The sequence below is a fragment of the Halichoerus grypus genome, chromosome 12, assembly GCF_964656455.1.
Source record: "Halichoerus grypus chromosome 12, mHalGry1.hap1.1, whole genome shotgun sequence".
Lineage (NCBI taxonomy): Eukaryota > Metazoa > Chordata > Mammalia > Carnivora > Phocidae > Halichoerus > Halichoerus grypus.
Window position 1 is genome coordinate 91,709,141 of NC_135723.1, and position 14,422 is coordinate 91,723,562.

The 14,422-nt window shown below is 41.8% G+C and overlaps 1 protein-coding gene across 4 annotated transcripts in view; it reads right to left on the minus strand.

Annotated features, from left to right (window-relative positions):
* The window catches only part of KIAA1549 (KIAA1549 ortholog), a 139,565-nt gene that overhangs the window by 60,718 nt on the left and 64,425 nt on the right, over positions 1–14,422 (minus strand). For all 4 annotated transcript variants that reach the window (XM_078059624.1, XM_036072795.2, XM_078059625.1 and 1 more), the window contains exons 7-10: positions 13,383–13,442; positions 12,007–12,155; positions 4,454–4,631; positions 1,043–1,227 (exon numbers count right to left, since the gene is read on the minus strand). In XM_078059624.1, coding sequence (XP_077915750.1) covers positions 1,043–1,227; positions 4,454–4,631; positions 12,007–12,155; positions 13,383–13,442 — 572 coding nt within the window. The remainder of the gene's footprint in view (positions 1–1,042; positions 1,228–4,453; positions 4,632–12,006; positions 12,156–13,382; positions 13,443–14,422) is intronic.

Sequence of the window (14,422 nt, forward strand, 5' to 3'; positions counted from 1 at the left end):
CTTTAAAAACTAAATGGGATGCTTTGGTACAACATGAAAAAGATGTTTAAAAACACACTGCTGTCAAGTTAGGTGTAGGTGAATTAGCTCTGAAAGACTACAGAGTTGGGGAGGGTATCAAAAAAAAAAAACAAAAAAAAAAGACCCTAGAGCACTTTACACTCAGGTTGCTTGCTCTTCTCTAAAGAAACCCAAACTGGAAACTGCAGCTGATGCATTATAGGTGTTGTTTCTTTTTTAATTTTTTTAATTTTTATTTTTATTTTTGAGAGGGAGAAAGAGAATCACAAGCAGGCCCCATAGAGAGCCCGATGTGGGACTCAGTCTCACAGCCCTGAGATCATGACCTGAGCCTAAATCAAGTCGGACGCTTAACTGACTTAAACTAAAACCCAGGTGCCCCCGGGTGTATTGTTTCTTACAAGAAAAACCAAACAGAATCCTCTCGGTAAACCAACAGTCCAAAAAATAAAATATAAAAGAAAAAAGACTCAGGGTACATCAAAAGATTGGCAAATACAGACCCACTCATATATTTAAATTAAAATGTTTAAGGCATATAAGTATCATTTTTTTAATGATTAAATGGTCTTGATCAAGGTGGACAGTGGGTTTCCCATATGGTGGATGGAAACTAAAGGAGCCGTCCAGTGGAACTGTGTATGAAAGAAATAGACACACAGATCTGAGAAAACCTCCCTTGGCTCCCGTTCTTTGAAAATATCCAGGGTTAAAATAGATCAGAATTCATATAAAAATGGATGTGATCTTTGAACTAATCATTTCATAAATAAAATCACAGTAGAACTCAGCGCTCATAACACTGCTAAGCCTGGATACAGCTTCATCTTCTTGGCGTATAATTAACACGACAGAAGAATCATGGTTCCAGTAGCAAATGTGAGGCAAAGAGATACCACCATTAAAGCCAAAAAATGTCCCTATCAGCTTTCTGTCCCAGCTTTCAGTATCAAGAGCCTGAACTCAGCCTCCCCCAGCCCATATGACTGCCCATATGAAGGCTGGGGGGTCACACCCTCACCTTCTGACGCTGCTGGATATTGGCCACCGTGTCGGGCTGGAAGTCCAACTTGTCCGTGCGGCAGAGTTTCCAGTAGAGGATGATGACAATCACCATCACCACCAGCACTGGAATGACCACACCGACAATGACCCAGAGGTTGCTGCTCTGGGACTCAGGGGACGGCCTCTTCACTCTGTCCAAGGCTGCAGACAAAGAAGACAGGTCGTTCACTAATTCCTCTGCACTCACTTACTTGACAGCGCTTCTGTGCAGGGAACATGGCTTCTTCGATGAGAAACCTGGAAAGTCCTTGTCATTTCAGGTCAAGTCAAGCGGTTAGACTCTGTGATCTCCTGATGGCCAGAAACGTGATGCAGTGAACAAGCACAACATAGAATACTACATCCTCAATGCCCGAGGGACCATGGTGACATATTGACATGTCTAAAGGGAACATGGCTCATCCAATGGCAGAGCTATGTTAATTCCAGGTCTCCTGACTTCCCATGTATTCTACTAGCTCCACCCTAATCTCACTGCAGAAACGCTTCCATACTAAAAATCAGAAATCCCAATAAATAGTCTACGAACACTGTCTTAATTTCTTCACCTGTGTCTCTCTCTAAACTCCTGAAACAAGATTTAAGGCACCAGATGTCAATTTTAAAATTACATGACATCCAACTTACTTACTCGGAATCTGCCATTCCCCACCCTCCTGACCACCCAGACCACTGCTGCAGCCTCCCATCTTCCGTGACCTTGGATGAATATACTTCAAGCACTCTGCCTTCCTTTCCTTCACCAGCTCCTTTCCCTAACCTTGCCTCCTGGTCCTGGGCCCTCATCCTCTTCATTCTGTACTCATCCTCTCAAAGGACTCAGCTCCTCTTAAAGCTCAGGTTCCAATTACCAAGTGCCCCAGACCAAAATGTCCCCCTCCCCTCTGCCCAACCTTCTCATCTGTTATCATCACTTCATAAAAACTGCTAAGAAGGCGAGTTTCCTCCTTGTCTAAGTTCTTTTGTTCTGGGTGCCTTTGCTTAGCAAACGGTACCTTACTATTTTTTTTTTTTTTAAGATTTCATTTAATATTTGAGAGAGACAGTGAGAGAGGGAACACAAGCATGGGGAGTGGGAGAGGGAGAAGCAGGCTTCCCGCCGAGCAGGGAGCCTGATGCAGGGCTCGATCCCAGGACCCTGGGATCATGACCTGAGCCGAAGGCAGACGCTCAACGACTGAGCCACCCAGGCGCCCCGGTACCTTACTATTTTAAAAAGCATTTTGTTACATAAATATGTCATCTTGATAAACTGTACTACTTTACTCATTAATATGGTCATGACTCTAAGTCTTGTCTTTTCAAATACAGTTCAGTCTCCACGGGCAGAGACTAAGTTTTATGCTCTTTTCATATTCCATAATGGTTAGCACATGCTATGGGATCAAAATGTTCCTGCTCAAAGATGTAACAACAAAAAAGATTCTTGGTGCTAGTTTAAGTGTGGGTTCAGGCCTCTGAGAGTGACAAGGGAGGGGAGCAAGCACTCTAAAGCATGAGCATTATGAAGGAAGCACAAATTACAGAGCAGAGACTATGTAGGAAATGGAAAAAGGGACAAAGTATTAATCTCTAAATTTGGCCTGAATAGAGTCTATATACGTAGCTCATTTTGCATAACAACTGACAATACAGGAGGGACAGAATCAAACCGAGGAGCTGGGACAACTGGATGCTCTTCCTAGTTCTAATCTAGAACACCCTGGGAGAGGCACAGATGCATTAAACGAGGCCTGGCTGCCAGGTCTACAGCTGCCTGGGGGCTGAGCCTGATGTTGGCTGAGGCTTCCAATCCCACGATCCTTATCCCGTGGTCTTCAGCGGGAAGCTGAGGAAACAGGTGCAAAGAACAGAGGGAAGGAGCTTGAAAGGTGCCCATACTCTATAGCAACTAATCTTCTTTCAAAGGTGAAGTGCTTAGCTGGAGTGGGGCACCTCTCCTACAATCAGAAATGTCCTCGATGAAGATATATAAGTAAGTGCTTTGTTATTTTTTCTTCCTCACTGCTTTGAAACAGAACATACTAATATGCAATCATATCTCAAATACACAAACCACCAACGGATTATTTGCTTAAACTCTCCCCATCATCATCTGTGAATTAGACAGTGTGCCCATGAGCCCTGGTCCTGCTTAGTTTCCAGGGACAAGTACAGATGTCACAAAGAATCTTCTGTTACCGAGGATAACCGTGAAGCTGTCATTCTGTAAAGGTGCCTTTGCAGGCTACGTGTTCTCTATAAAGAACTTTTCAATATTCCCCGATGCTCCATTCCTTCCAAACACTTACTTATCCATTTACTGTTGGGAGCAAATATCACCAAGCTCCCACAAGGATTGCTCTCTGGCTCATAAGCAAAAGCATCCACATTAAAATAGCAGTCTGATTCATAAAGGGACATTTAGAGGAAAACACTCTTCTGTGCCTCTCCTTTTTCTTAATTTTAAATACCCAAAATCTGGGAGTTGAAAAATCAGGCACTGGGAGCAACCGCTGCCGAGGGCAGGAGCCAAGTATCTTCCAACAATAATACAGAAATATCAAAATACCTCTTTCTAAATTGTGAAGCACTGCAAGGATGGGGAGGGAGAGAAACAGCACTGAAAAGGGTAAGGATCAAGGACTTCTTTGTGTTAAAAAACTCAGCAGGAAGCCAATAAATGCAGAGGGCACCTCCCAGCTTCCTGTGTGACTAACTGTCCCCACCAACGTTCAAAATATGACAGAAAAGGTTTTGGAATAAATACCGAGAAAACAAGTTATTTTACCTAAGACAAAATTTTTAAAACGAGAAATAGTACAGGAGTAGGGGAAAAAATATTACAGTTAACTTAAGCTACTAGAACCCTTAACACTGGGGATACAAAATGCTGGGTAGGAAAACAGTAGTGCGGGCCACAACTACAAGCAGCTGAAATAAAGGACTTGGCAAGTGAATTTTAACAACTGACATTTTGGGGTGCTTGGGTGACTGAGTTGATTAAGCGTCTGCCTTTGGCTCAGGTCATGATCTCAGGGTCCTGGGATGGAGCCCTGCGTTGGGCTTCCTGCTGGAGGGGGGGCCTGCTTCTCCCTCTGCCTCTGCCCCTCCCCCCCGCTCCTGCTCTCTCGCTCGCTCGCTCGCTCTCAAATAAACAAATGAATAAAATCTTTCAAAAAACAAACAAAAAACAACTGATGTTTTATACAAGTGCCACGTAATAAATAATAAGGATTTAAGACATAAATCTACTCTGTGCACATAAGAATGCTTTAAATTCGGATTTCATTGTCAAAAAAAGGAAAAAAAACAAAAAAACAAAAAACTGGCTTTTGACCCCAGCACAGCACAGACAGTACTTAGGGTCTACGCCTCACACACTTACGTTGGGCAACAGCGCCTTGAATTCGGTAACCCAAGATAATGGCTGCTCTCTGGATATCTATCTTGTTAATCAGATCTGAAGACTTGACTGCACTGAGTCTTTCTCCATCTTGATCCTCCACAAAGTAGATGAGCTGCACAGGATTGTCATCTCCCTCTAGCCTTGACACGTTTACCATCTGAAAGATAACAGAAACCATTAGCATTTTTGAAGCTCCTATTTCTAAATGCCCTTGCTCAAGGCACTCTATCTTGACTGTGTTATTCAGGATTCATTCCAATCCTCATAATGAGCTCCTGACACCATTCTGGATGCCAGAATCCCCACGATGCTCTCAATGGTAAGAGGGACAATGAATGTTACTCTGTACAGAATAACAAATGTGCCTCATCTTGCTCCAAGTCTTCCCTGAGACAAATGGGCAAGTAGGATACAGAGAACACAGGGTTGCCAAGTCCAGGCAGTCTAGAATTGTGACCAACCAGCTCCAACACATCATGGGAGAATGCTGCTGTCCTCCCAACATGAATCATTAATGTTAGGTACATCCCTGGTCCTCGGAAACGATTGTAGGTTCTATCCAATCTCGTCTTGAATCTTATCAGCATTTCCTCTTTTTTTAGGGCACTACTGCCATCTTGGTTCAGTGGGGGGCTAGCCCAAGTATTGCAGGATATTTAGCAGCATCACCATCCTCCACTCACTAGATGCCAGGACCAACAGCCATATCCTCCCTCAGCAGTTGTGACAACCAAAAATGTCACCAGACATTGCCAAATGTACCCGGGTGGGGGAGGGAGGACACAAAATCAACACCACTTGAGAATCACTGCTCTCAGGGTGATAAATCTCATAAATTCTTTAATACCCCACTCTCAACAATAGATAGATCACATAGACAGAGAATCAGTAAGAAAACAGCAGATTTGAGCAACACTATGGACTACAGGAACCTAAGAGACATTTACAGAACATTCCATCCAGTATCAATAGGATACACATTCTTCTCAAGCACATGTGGAACATTTTCTAGGATACACCATATGTTGGGCCACAAAACAGTCTCAACAAATTCAAGAAGACAGACATTATATCAAGTATCTCTTCTGACCACAATGGTATGAAACTACAATCAATAATAGGAGAAAAGCTGGAAATTTCACAAATACATGGAAATTAAACAGCACACTCCTGCAAACACCAATAGACCAAAGAAGAAATCAAAAGGGAAATTTAAAAAAATCAAGACAAATAAAAACAGAAAATAAATGCATACATCAAGAAAAAAGAAAGATCTCGGGGTGCCTGGGTGGCTCAGTCGTTAAGCGTCTGCCTTCGGCTCAGGTCATGATCCCAGAGTCCTGGGATCGAGCCCCACATCGGGCTCCCTGCTTGGCGGGAAGCCTGCTTCTCCCTCTCCCACTCCCCCTGCTTGTGTTCCCTCTCTCACTATCTCTCTCTCTCTCTCTCTCTCTGTTAAATAAATAAATAAAATCTTTAAAAAAAAAAAAAAAGAAAGATCTCAAATAAAAAACTTGGGCGTCTGAGTGACTCAGTCAGTTAAGCATCCAAATCTTGATTTCGGCTCAGGTCATGATCTCAGGGTTATGGGATCAAGCCCCGCATCAGGCTCCACACTCAGTAGTGAGTCTGCTTGAGATTCTCTCTCTGCCTCTCCCTCTGACCCTCCCTCCTCTAGTGTGCTCGCGTGCTCTCTCGCTCTCTGAAATAAATAAATAAATCTTTTTTAAAAAACTAACTTTACAACCCAAGGAACTAGGGAAAAAAAAGAAAAACCTAAGCCCAAAGTTAGCAGAAGGGAGAAAATAACAAAGATTAGAGCAGAAATAAATAAAATAGAGAATAGGAAAAATTAACAAAACTAAGAGTTGGTTCTTTGAAAAGATAAACAAAATTGACAAATCTTTAGCTAGACTAACAAAGAAAAAAGAGGACTCAAATGAAAGTTATAAATGAAAGAGGAGACACTACAACAGATAATAGAAATACAAAGGATCATAAAAGAATACTCTGAATAATTATACACCAACAAATTGGATAACCTAGAAGCAATGGATAAATTCCTGAAAACACACAACCTACTGAGACTGAATCATGAAGAAATAGAAAATGTGAACAGACCAATAAGAATTAAGAAGATTGAATCAGTAATCAAAAACTTCCCAACAAAAAAAGCCCAGGACCAGATGGTTTCACTCATGAGTTCTACCAAACATTCAAAGAATTAATACTAATCCTTCTCAAAAATTTCCAAAACAGTAAAGAGAAGGGAACATTCCCAAACTCATTTTATGAGACCAACATAACCATGATACCAAAGTCCATTAAGGACACTACAAAAAAAAAAAGAATACTACAGGCCAATATCTCTGATGAATTAGATGCAAATATTCCCAACAAAATACTAGCAAACCAAATGCCACAGTACATTAAAAAGATCATGGTACGTGATGTACATGTATATGTATGCAACATGGGGCTCAGTTGGTTAAGCATCTGCTTTCAGCTCAGGTCATGATCCCAGGGTCCTGGGATCGAGCCCCACGTCAGCCTCCCTGCTCAGCAGTGAGTCTATTTCTCCCTCTCCCTCTGCCCCTCTGCCTGCTTGTGCTCTCTCTCGCTCGCTCGCTCGCTCTCAAACACATAAATAAAATCTTTTTAAAAAATGTCCATACTATCCAAAGCCACCTATAGATAACATCTATAGCCCTCTGTAGCCATCAAAATTCCAATGGCATTTTAAAAATAGAAAAAACAATCCTAATATTCATATGGAACCACAGAAGACCCTGGTAACGAAGGAGCCAAGAATACTCAATGGGGAAAAGATAGTCTCTTCAATAAATGGTGTTGGGAAAACTGTATATTCACAACCAAAAGAATGAAACTGGGTCCCTACCTTATATCACTCACAAAAAATAATTCCAATGGAAAGATTTAAATGTAAGACCTGAAACCATAAAACTTCTAAAAGAAAACATAAGGGAAAGGCTCCTTGACATTGGTCTTGGCAACGATTTTCTGGATATAACACTCAAAGCACAAGTAACAAAGCAAAAATAACAAGTGGACTATATCAAACTTAAAAGCTTCTGCACAGCAAAAGACAGACGCAACAAAATGAAAAGGCAACCTATGGAATGGGAGAAAATAGGCACAAATCATATATCTGATAAGGGGTTAATATCCAAAATATATAAGGAACTCATATAACTCAATAGCAAAACAAAAAACAAAAAAACAAAACCCAAACTCTCTGATTTAAAAATGAGCATGAGATCTGAATAGACATTTTTCCAAAAAAGATACACAAATGGCCAACAGGTATATGAAAAGGTCAACATCACTAATCATCAGAGAAACGTAAATCAAAGCCACAATGAGGTATCACCTCATACCTGTTAGAATGGCTGTCATCAAAAGACAAGAGATGGGCGGGGGTAAGAAGATGGAGAAAAAGGGGACCCTTGTGCATGGTTGGTGGGAATGTAAACTGGTGCAGGCATTGTGGAAAACAGTATGGACGTTCCTCAAAAAATTCAAAATGGAACTACCATGTGATCCAGGAATCCCACTTCTGGGTATATACCCAAAGGAAATGAAATCCACTATCTTGCAAAGATATCTGCCTACCACCCCCCCCCCCCATTCACTGCAGCACTATTTACAATAGCCAAGACATGGAAGCAACCTAAGTGTCCATCCATAGACGAATGGATAAAGAAGAAGATGTGATGTGATACAGACACACACGCGTACGTGCACACACACGCGCGCACACACACACACACACACACACACTTCTAAAAAAGCCAAACTCATAAAAATAGAGTAGATGGTAGTTGCCAGGGACAGGAGGTGGGAGAAATGGGTGATGGCGGTCAAAGGGTATGAACTTCCAGCTGTAAGATGAGTAAGTTCCAGGGGTCTAACGTACAGCATAGTGACCGTAGTTAACAATACCGTGTTACATACTTGAGAGGTGCTGAGTGTAGATCTTAAAAATTCTCACCACATCCAAAAAAAAAAGAGTAATGGATGTGTTAACTAATGTTATTGTGGCGATCACTTTGCAACATATACACATATCAAATCATCACATTGTACACTTTAAACCTATATGGTGTCATATGTCAATTATCTTTCAATCAAGCTAGAAAGTTGTGCATAAATTCACAATCACCTAGGTCAAATAGTGCTTTGATTTGTCCCAGAATCGATCTCCCTCTGGTGTTCTAGGTAGCCCTTTCACATTAGGACTTCAGAATCTGGTATACTTGCTGCATCACAGTCTTACATAAATACATGTTTCTATTTTGTTGCTGCTTCTCTAATAATATGCAACAATTTTACTGCCCCTTGAGACTCCAGCAAAATGCAGGACTGATGTTTTGGGGCAATATCAACAATGAGTCCAAGCCCTCTATTTTGTACAAGCAATTTGAATTTTTGGTCGTATCTACATTTGCCATTGGCAAAATGCAGCTGCTAATTTTCTAGCCACGTGTACAGAATTGTAACCCTGCCCTGCGTTCCGGACACGGCTGAGGGACCCCTCCTTCACCACTGGAAACTTCTGGCAAATCAACAATTTCATGATTTCACTGTGAATGCCTTCTTCAAGATTATTTATAAAGATCCTTACAAATAGGTCCAAACTCTCATCCCTGGAGAATCTGTTCTTTAAACCTCCCCATCCTGACAAGGGCTCATCTATCCTGCCCTTTGTTTGCTATTTCTAGGCTAATTCCCTGACCACTTCTATTCCCTAACTACCTACTCTCTCCCCAAACTGGGCTGTAATGATTAATTTTTTATTAGCCCTTAGAATGGAATACTATCAAAGGACTATGTAAATATTTATTACACTGGAAAGTTCTGATACATTTTAGAAATGGTTTTGCCTTGCAGAAACCAAGTTCCCATATATTTGGGTATATAATTAAAGATAATACAAACTTGTCCAATCTGAAAGCAACAGTCAGTAAAACCTAATTCTAGCATCCTTTCTAGATAACTTCTTATCAGATTCATAGCTGGAATCCATACAACCATAGTAGGACGGAGTCATCATTTTGGGCAACATTTTCAATTTCATTTTTAAAATTATTTTCTGATTAAAATCACATGTTCACTGTACAAATTACATGCTCATTGGAGAAATTTTGAAAACACACAAAATATATAAAAAATAAAATGAAAATCACCTGAAGTTCAATCAACCAAAGAAAATTATTATAAACATTTTGGCATATTTCATTTTTTTTCATAAGTTTCATATTAATATTTGGATGACAGTGCATGCATTCTTTGGTTAACCTCTGTTCACTATATCACTCACTCACTCACTCATTTATTTGTTTGTTTGTTTGTTTGTTTATTGAGAGAGAGTGTGAGTGGGGGAGAGGGGCAGGGAAGAGCAGGGCAGAGGGAGAGAGAGAATCTTAAGCAGGCTCCATACCCAGTGCAGAGCCTAATCTCATGACCCTGAGATCATGATCTGAGCTAAAATCAAGAGTCGGATGCTTAACTGACTAAGCCACCCAGGTACTCCTCAATAATTTTTTTTATTATTATGTTATGTTAATCAACATACATTACATCATTAGGTTTTGATGTAGCGTTCCATGATTCATTGTTTGCGTGTAACACCCAGTCCTCAATTTTTTAAAATTTTTTATTGCTATGTTAATCACCATACATTACATCATTAGTTTTTGATGTAGTGTTCCATGATTCATTGTTTGTGCATAACACCCAGTGCTCCATGCAGAACGTGCCCTCTTTAATACCGATCACCAGGCTAACCCATCCTCCCACCCCCCTCCCCTCTAGAACCCTCAGTTTGTTTTTCAGAGTCCATCGTCTCTCACGGTTCTTCTCCCCCTCCGATTTCCCCCCTTCATTCTTCCCCTCCTGCTACATTCTTCTTCTTCTTTTTTTCTTTCTTAACATATATTGCATTATTTGTTTCAGAGGTACAGATCTGAGATTCAACAGTCTTGCACAATTCACAGCGCTCACCATAGCACATACCCTCCCCAGTGTCTATCACCCAGCCACCCCATCCCTCCCACCCACCCCCCACTCCAGCAAATTTTTTTAAAATGACAATGGCTACATAACATTCCAACATATAAAGATTCACTATAATGTATTTACTCATTCTCCAACTGCTGGACATTAGGTTGCTGTAATGCTTTCACTTTTACAGATTATATTTTGATGAAGAGTCCTGCACTGTTGCACATGAATCCTTGTCTACATCTCCACACTGGGTCACTCTAAGGGGGAAGAGATGTGGGGTGCGGTCCCTATGCAATCCATCAGATGGCACCGCTGGCTGGGGTGGTTTCATTCACGCCCACAGATCTCACATTCCTACCTGAGGGAGTTTGCACAACTAACGTAGCACTTCATTAGGTAGTTTTATGGGGCTCTATAACTGTTTTACGCGCATAAATTAACCTCCACCAAGACCTTGAGCTCCACGAAGCCAGAGCTGCTAAATAAGGCGAGGCTTTTACAAGTCATTTTAATTTCTTCCTTGTTTCATGCTTATTTAATGTTACTCTCAATTTTTTATTAGTTTTTTAAAAATTTCTCTATAGTCAACTGCAGCTGGCAAAGGAACTACTCTGGGAGAAGGAATCAAGAGCAATGCTTATGGGGAAAACTCGGTAAGAGGGTCACAGGACAATGCCACCAGCTCAAGGCAAACTCACGCCGCCCCCACCCACGTCAGCTGTGCATCTTTCTCGCTGATGCCCCCAAACCACCCACCTCTCTGCCCCTGCACTTCCTTTCACCCCACTTTCCTGTCTCTGTGATGCCATAGCTCTAAATATCCCGTTTTCCTAGCTCTAGAAGTCAGCAGTCAATAAAGGAAAAAATCCAAAATAACAGAATTCACATTGAGATGGGAATAAATTACAGCCTGAACCTCCAACTCTCTGCGAGCATGTGCATTTTTAATGGATCACTTTCGGATTCAAATGAATCTGTTGTTTGTAACCTTCCTGCTAGTTTACAAAATGGACTGTAGGGTGACAGATGGTAACTAGACTTCTTGCAGTGGTCACTTTGAGGTGTATGCAAATATCAAATCATTACCTGAAACTAATATAATATATATCAATTTTACCTCAATTAAAACAACAACAACAACAGAAGTGGAGACAATCAGGTAACATGATTGGGTTGGCAGGAGGCAGGGAGGATGAAGTGCTAGAAGGGAGGACACAAAATTCTCCTCTCTCCGATCCCTTACGGTCTATTCCACTAGATGATTTATAACTATGATGCTCATGTTGATGGCATGGCAACCCAGTGACACAATTCTCTTGCCATGCTCCCCACGGGTTTATCCGTCTAGACTCTAGTCGAACTGAAATGCTACCACGCTCATTTGCTACCTGATAGAGTCATCAGTCCAAATTTAGAATTTTCTCATGGCATTTTCCATTTGCATGAAAATACCGCATGTTTTTAGACAAATCTCTTCCCCTCCTCCCCTGGCCATCTTAGAGTACCTGCACCACGCTGTTCCCGGCAGCGATGGTGGCCCTTCTCCACATCCGCCTCCGGGTGGACACCTCACTGAACAGCTGGGCCAGCTTGCGCTCCATCTCAGCCTGAAACACTTCATTCTGGAGCTGCTTCTCGACAACGCCCAGGAGAACTGCATTTACAAAATGAAACACACGCAGGCCCCAAAACAAGTTAGCAGTGGAGGAAAAATGAGTGTGTGTAGAAGACAAAATTAATGTAGGATTCCTATGAAGTGCCCATCCCTAGGGAGGAGACATTAAGAGGAGGAAAAAGTGAACATGAACGGGGTCATGGGGAGCCAGGAAGTGCTGCTCAGGGGTCTTATTTACAGTTCCAAGCTCTGTTACACAGACTGGTGGCCAGAAGTCCCAGGAACTCAGCAGCATAGAAGCTTTGGAGCTAAGAACTCCCACACAAGAGCAAATATTTTATCCATCCTTATTTTAAAATTTCTGGAAATGCTCTGAGTTCTTATCTCATCTAGACTCAAGACTTAGATGCATAAACTGACCCGAGATAAGGGTGCCTGTCTTAAAACATCTGTGGTAAACAAGATTATCAAACAGATAATGGGCTTGTTAGCATATCCTCAGAGAAAAACCCCTGAGCTTTTCAGCCAGAACTGGCCCAAATCTGCTGAGACAGGACCATGGACAAGTCTCTGAAGTGCTGTGAAAATGGTCTGGAACATGGGGTCACTGTACCATGCAAAGAGGTGGAGCCCCTACATGGGGAGTTGTATGTGAAGCAAGGAGAACCTGCAGGGTCTGAGAAGCCACAGACGGTGATCATCATACAGCACACATCCTCCCCACGACCACTTACTTACCCAGCCGCTCACACGCTGGGCACACAGTGAGTGTGTCACTATCTCTTATTCTTTGATTACCCAGTGAGAAAGCCTTTATCTGCAATGCCATAGCTATAAATATCTGACCCAGGCCCACAAGACTTTTTAAAAAACCTTCTTATTTGCTCACCGAGCTACCTTATTCATCCTCATAAAACCAAACAAATAAGGCTCTTTAGAAAACAAAAAAAGAGAAAGAGAGAGAGAGATCCTTGCTTTGGAACTCCATCCTGTTCTGGATCAGAAGACTCCGTTCTTCTTAGACCTTCCCCTGGACTTGATGTATGAATTTTAAAGAAAGCCAATCCTTTTTGTGCCATAACTCAGTGGGACACATTCCCACAGCTGAATCTGAATTCCCTTCTCATTCATTCTTTGCCAAGAATTTAAAGGACATGATGCCCTGAATTTAGGACTCAGAAACAAGAAAGTCGGCATCATGCTCGATACACCTGCCCAGACTTTTTATTCCTACAGTTCCCAAAACATTATGTAAGTCAGACATACCTGTTCTCACCCAGGAGGACTTCAACAACTGAGATAAGTTCAGCTGCGGGTACTGGAAGGCTATAAAAAGGAAACGAGGGAAATCCGTGAAAACATGTTCGCACCCATCAGAAAGGTAAAGTCTAGGGAGTACCCGGTAAGTCACAGTACTTCGCCTTTCCTATACCTTTTAGCACAAAATGTGTTAGAACAAAATGCCAGACTGGTGTGAAGGCACGGACAATATGCAGTTTCTGAGCACAAGAGTCTCCAGAAGAAAGGCAGAGAAAAAGAAGTAAAAGGCTGGTTTGAGTGTCACCGAGTGACAGAGCCTGGCTGCCCGCCCGCCTGCAAGTTCCCCTTGAAATCTCATTGTTCCAGAGCAATGAGATTTCACACTGTGCTCCCCGGGGCCCTAGGGTTTCCCAGCAATGACTCTGGGTAAAGTGACCCTATGTCCTGGCATGGCTCGGACAGTCCCGGGGTACCCCTGCTGTCCAGCATACTATTTTACCCATACCTGCACTGCACAGAATGAACAGGTGCTATTTGTAAAGAACAATTTTTATCCCTGCCCAGATACTTTGGCATCTGACAAGTTATCCTTTTTCATTTAATTAACCGCACACTAAAACACATAAAAGTCATTAGACCATTTGGCTGTTCCATTTTTGAAAAAGAATTTGATGTTTAATAATGCAATATATGTTAAGCAAAAAAAAAAAGAAGAAGAAGAAGATAGCAGGAGGGGAAGAATGAAGGGGGGGAATCGGAGGGGTAGACGAACCATGAGAGATGATGGACTCTGAAAAACTAACTGAGGGTTCTAGAGGGGAGGGGGTGGGGGGATGGGTTAGCCTGGTGATGGGTATTGAGGAGGGCACGTTCTGCATGGAGCACTGGGTGTTATGCACAAACAATGAATCATGGAACACTACATCTAAAACTAATGATGTAATGCATGGGGATTAACATAACAATTAAAAAAAAAAAAAGAATTTGATGTTTTTTTGGCCTGACTTCAACCCTGGAATCTACTGTTTTTTGAAGTAAATGTTTTC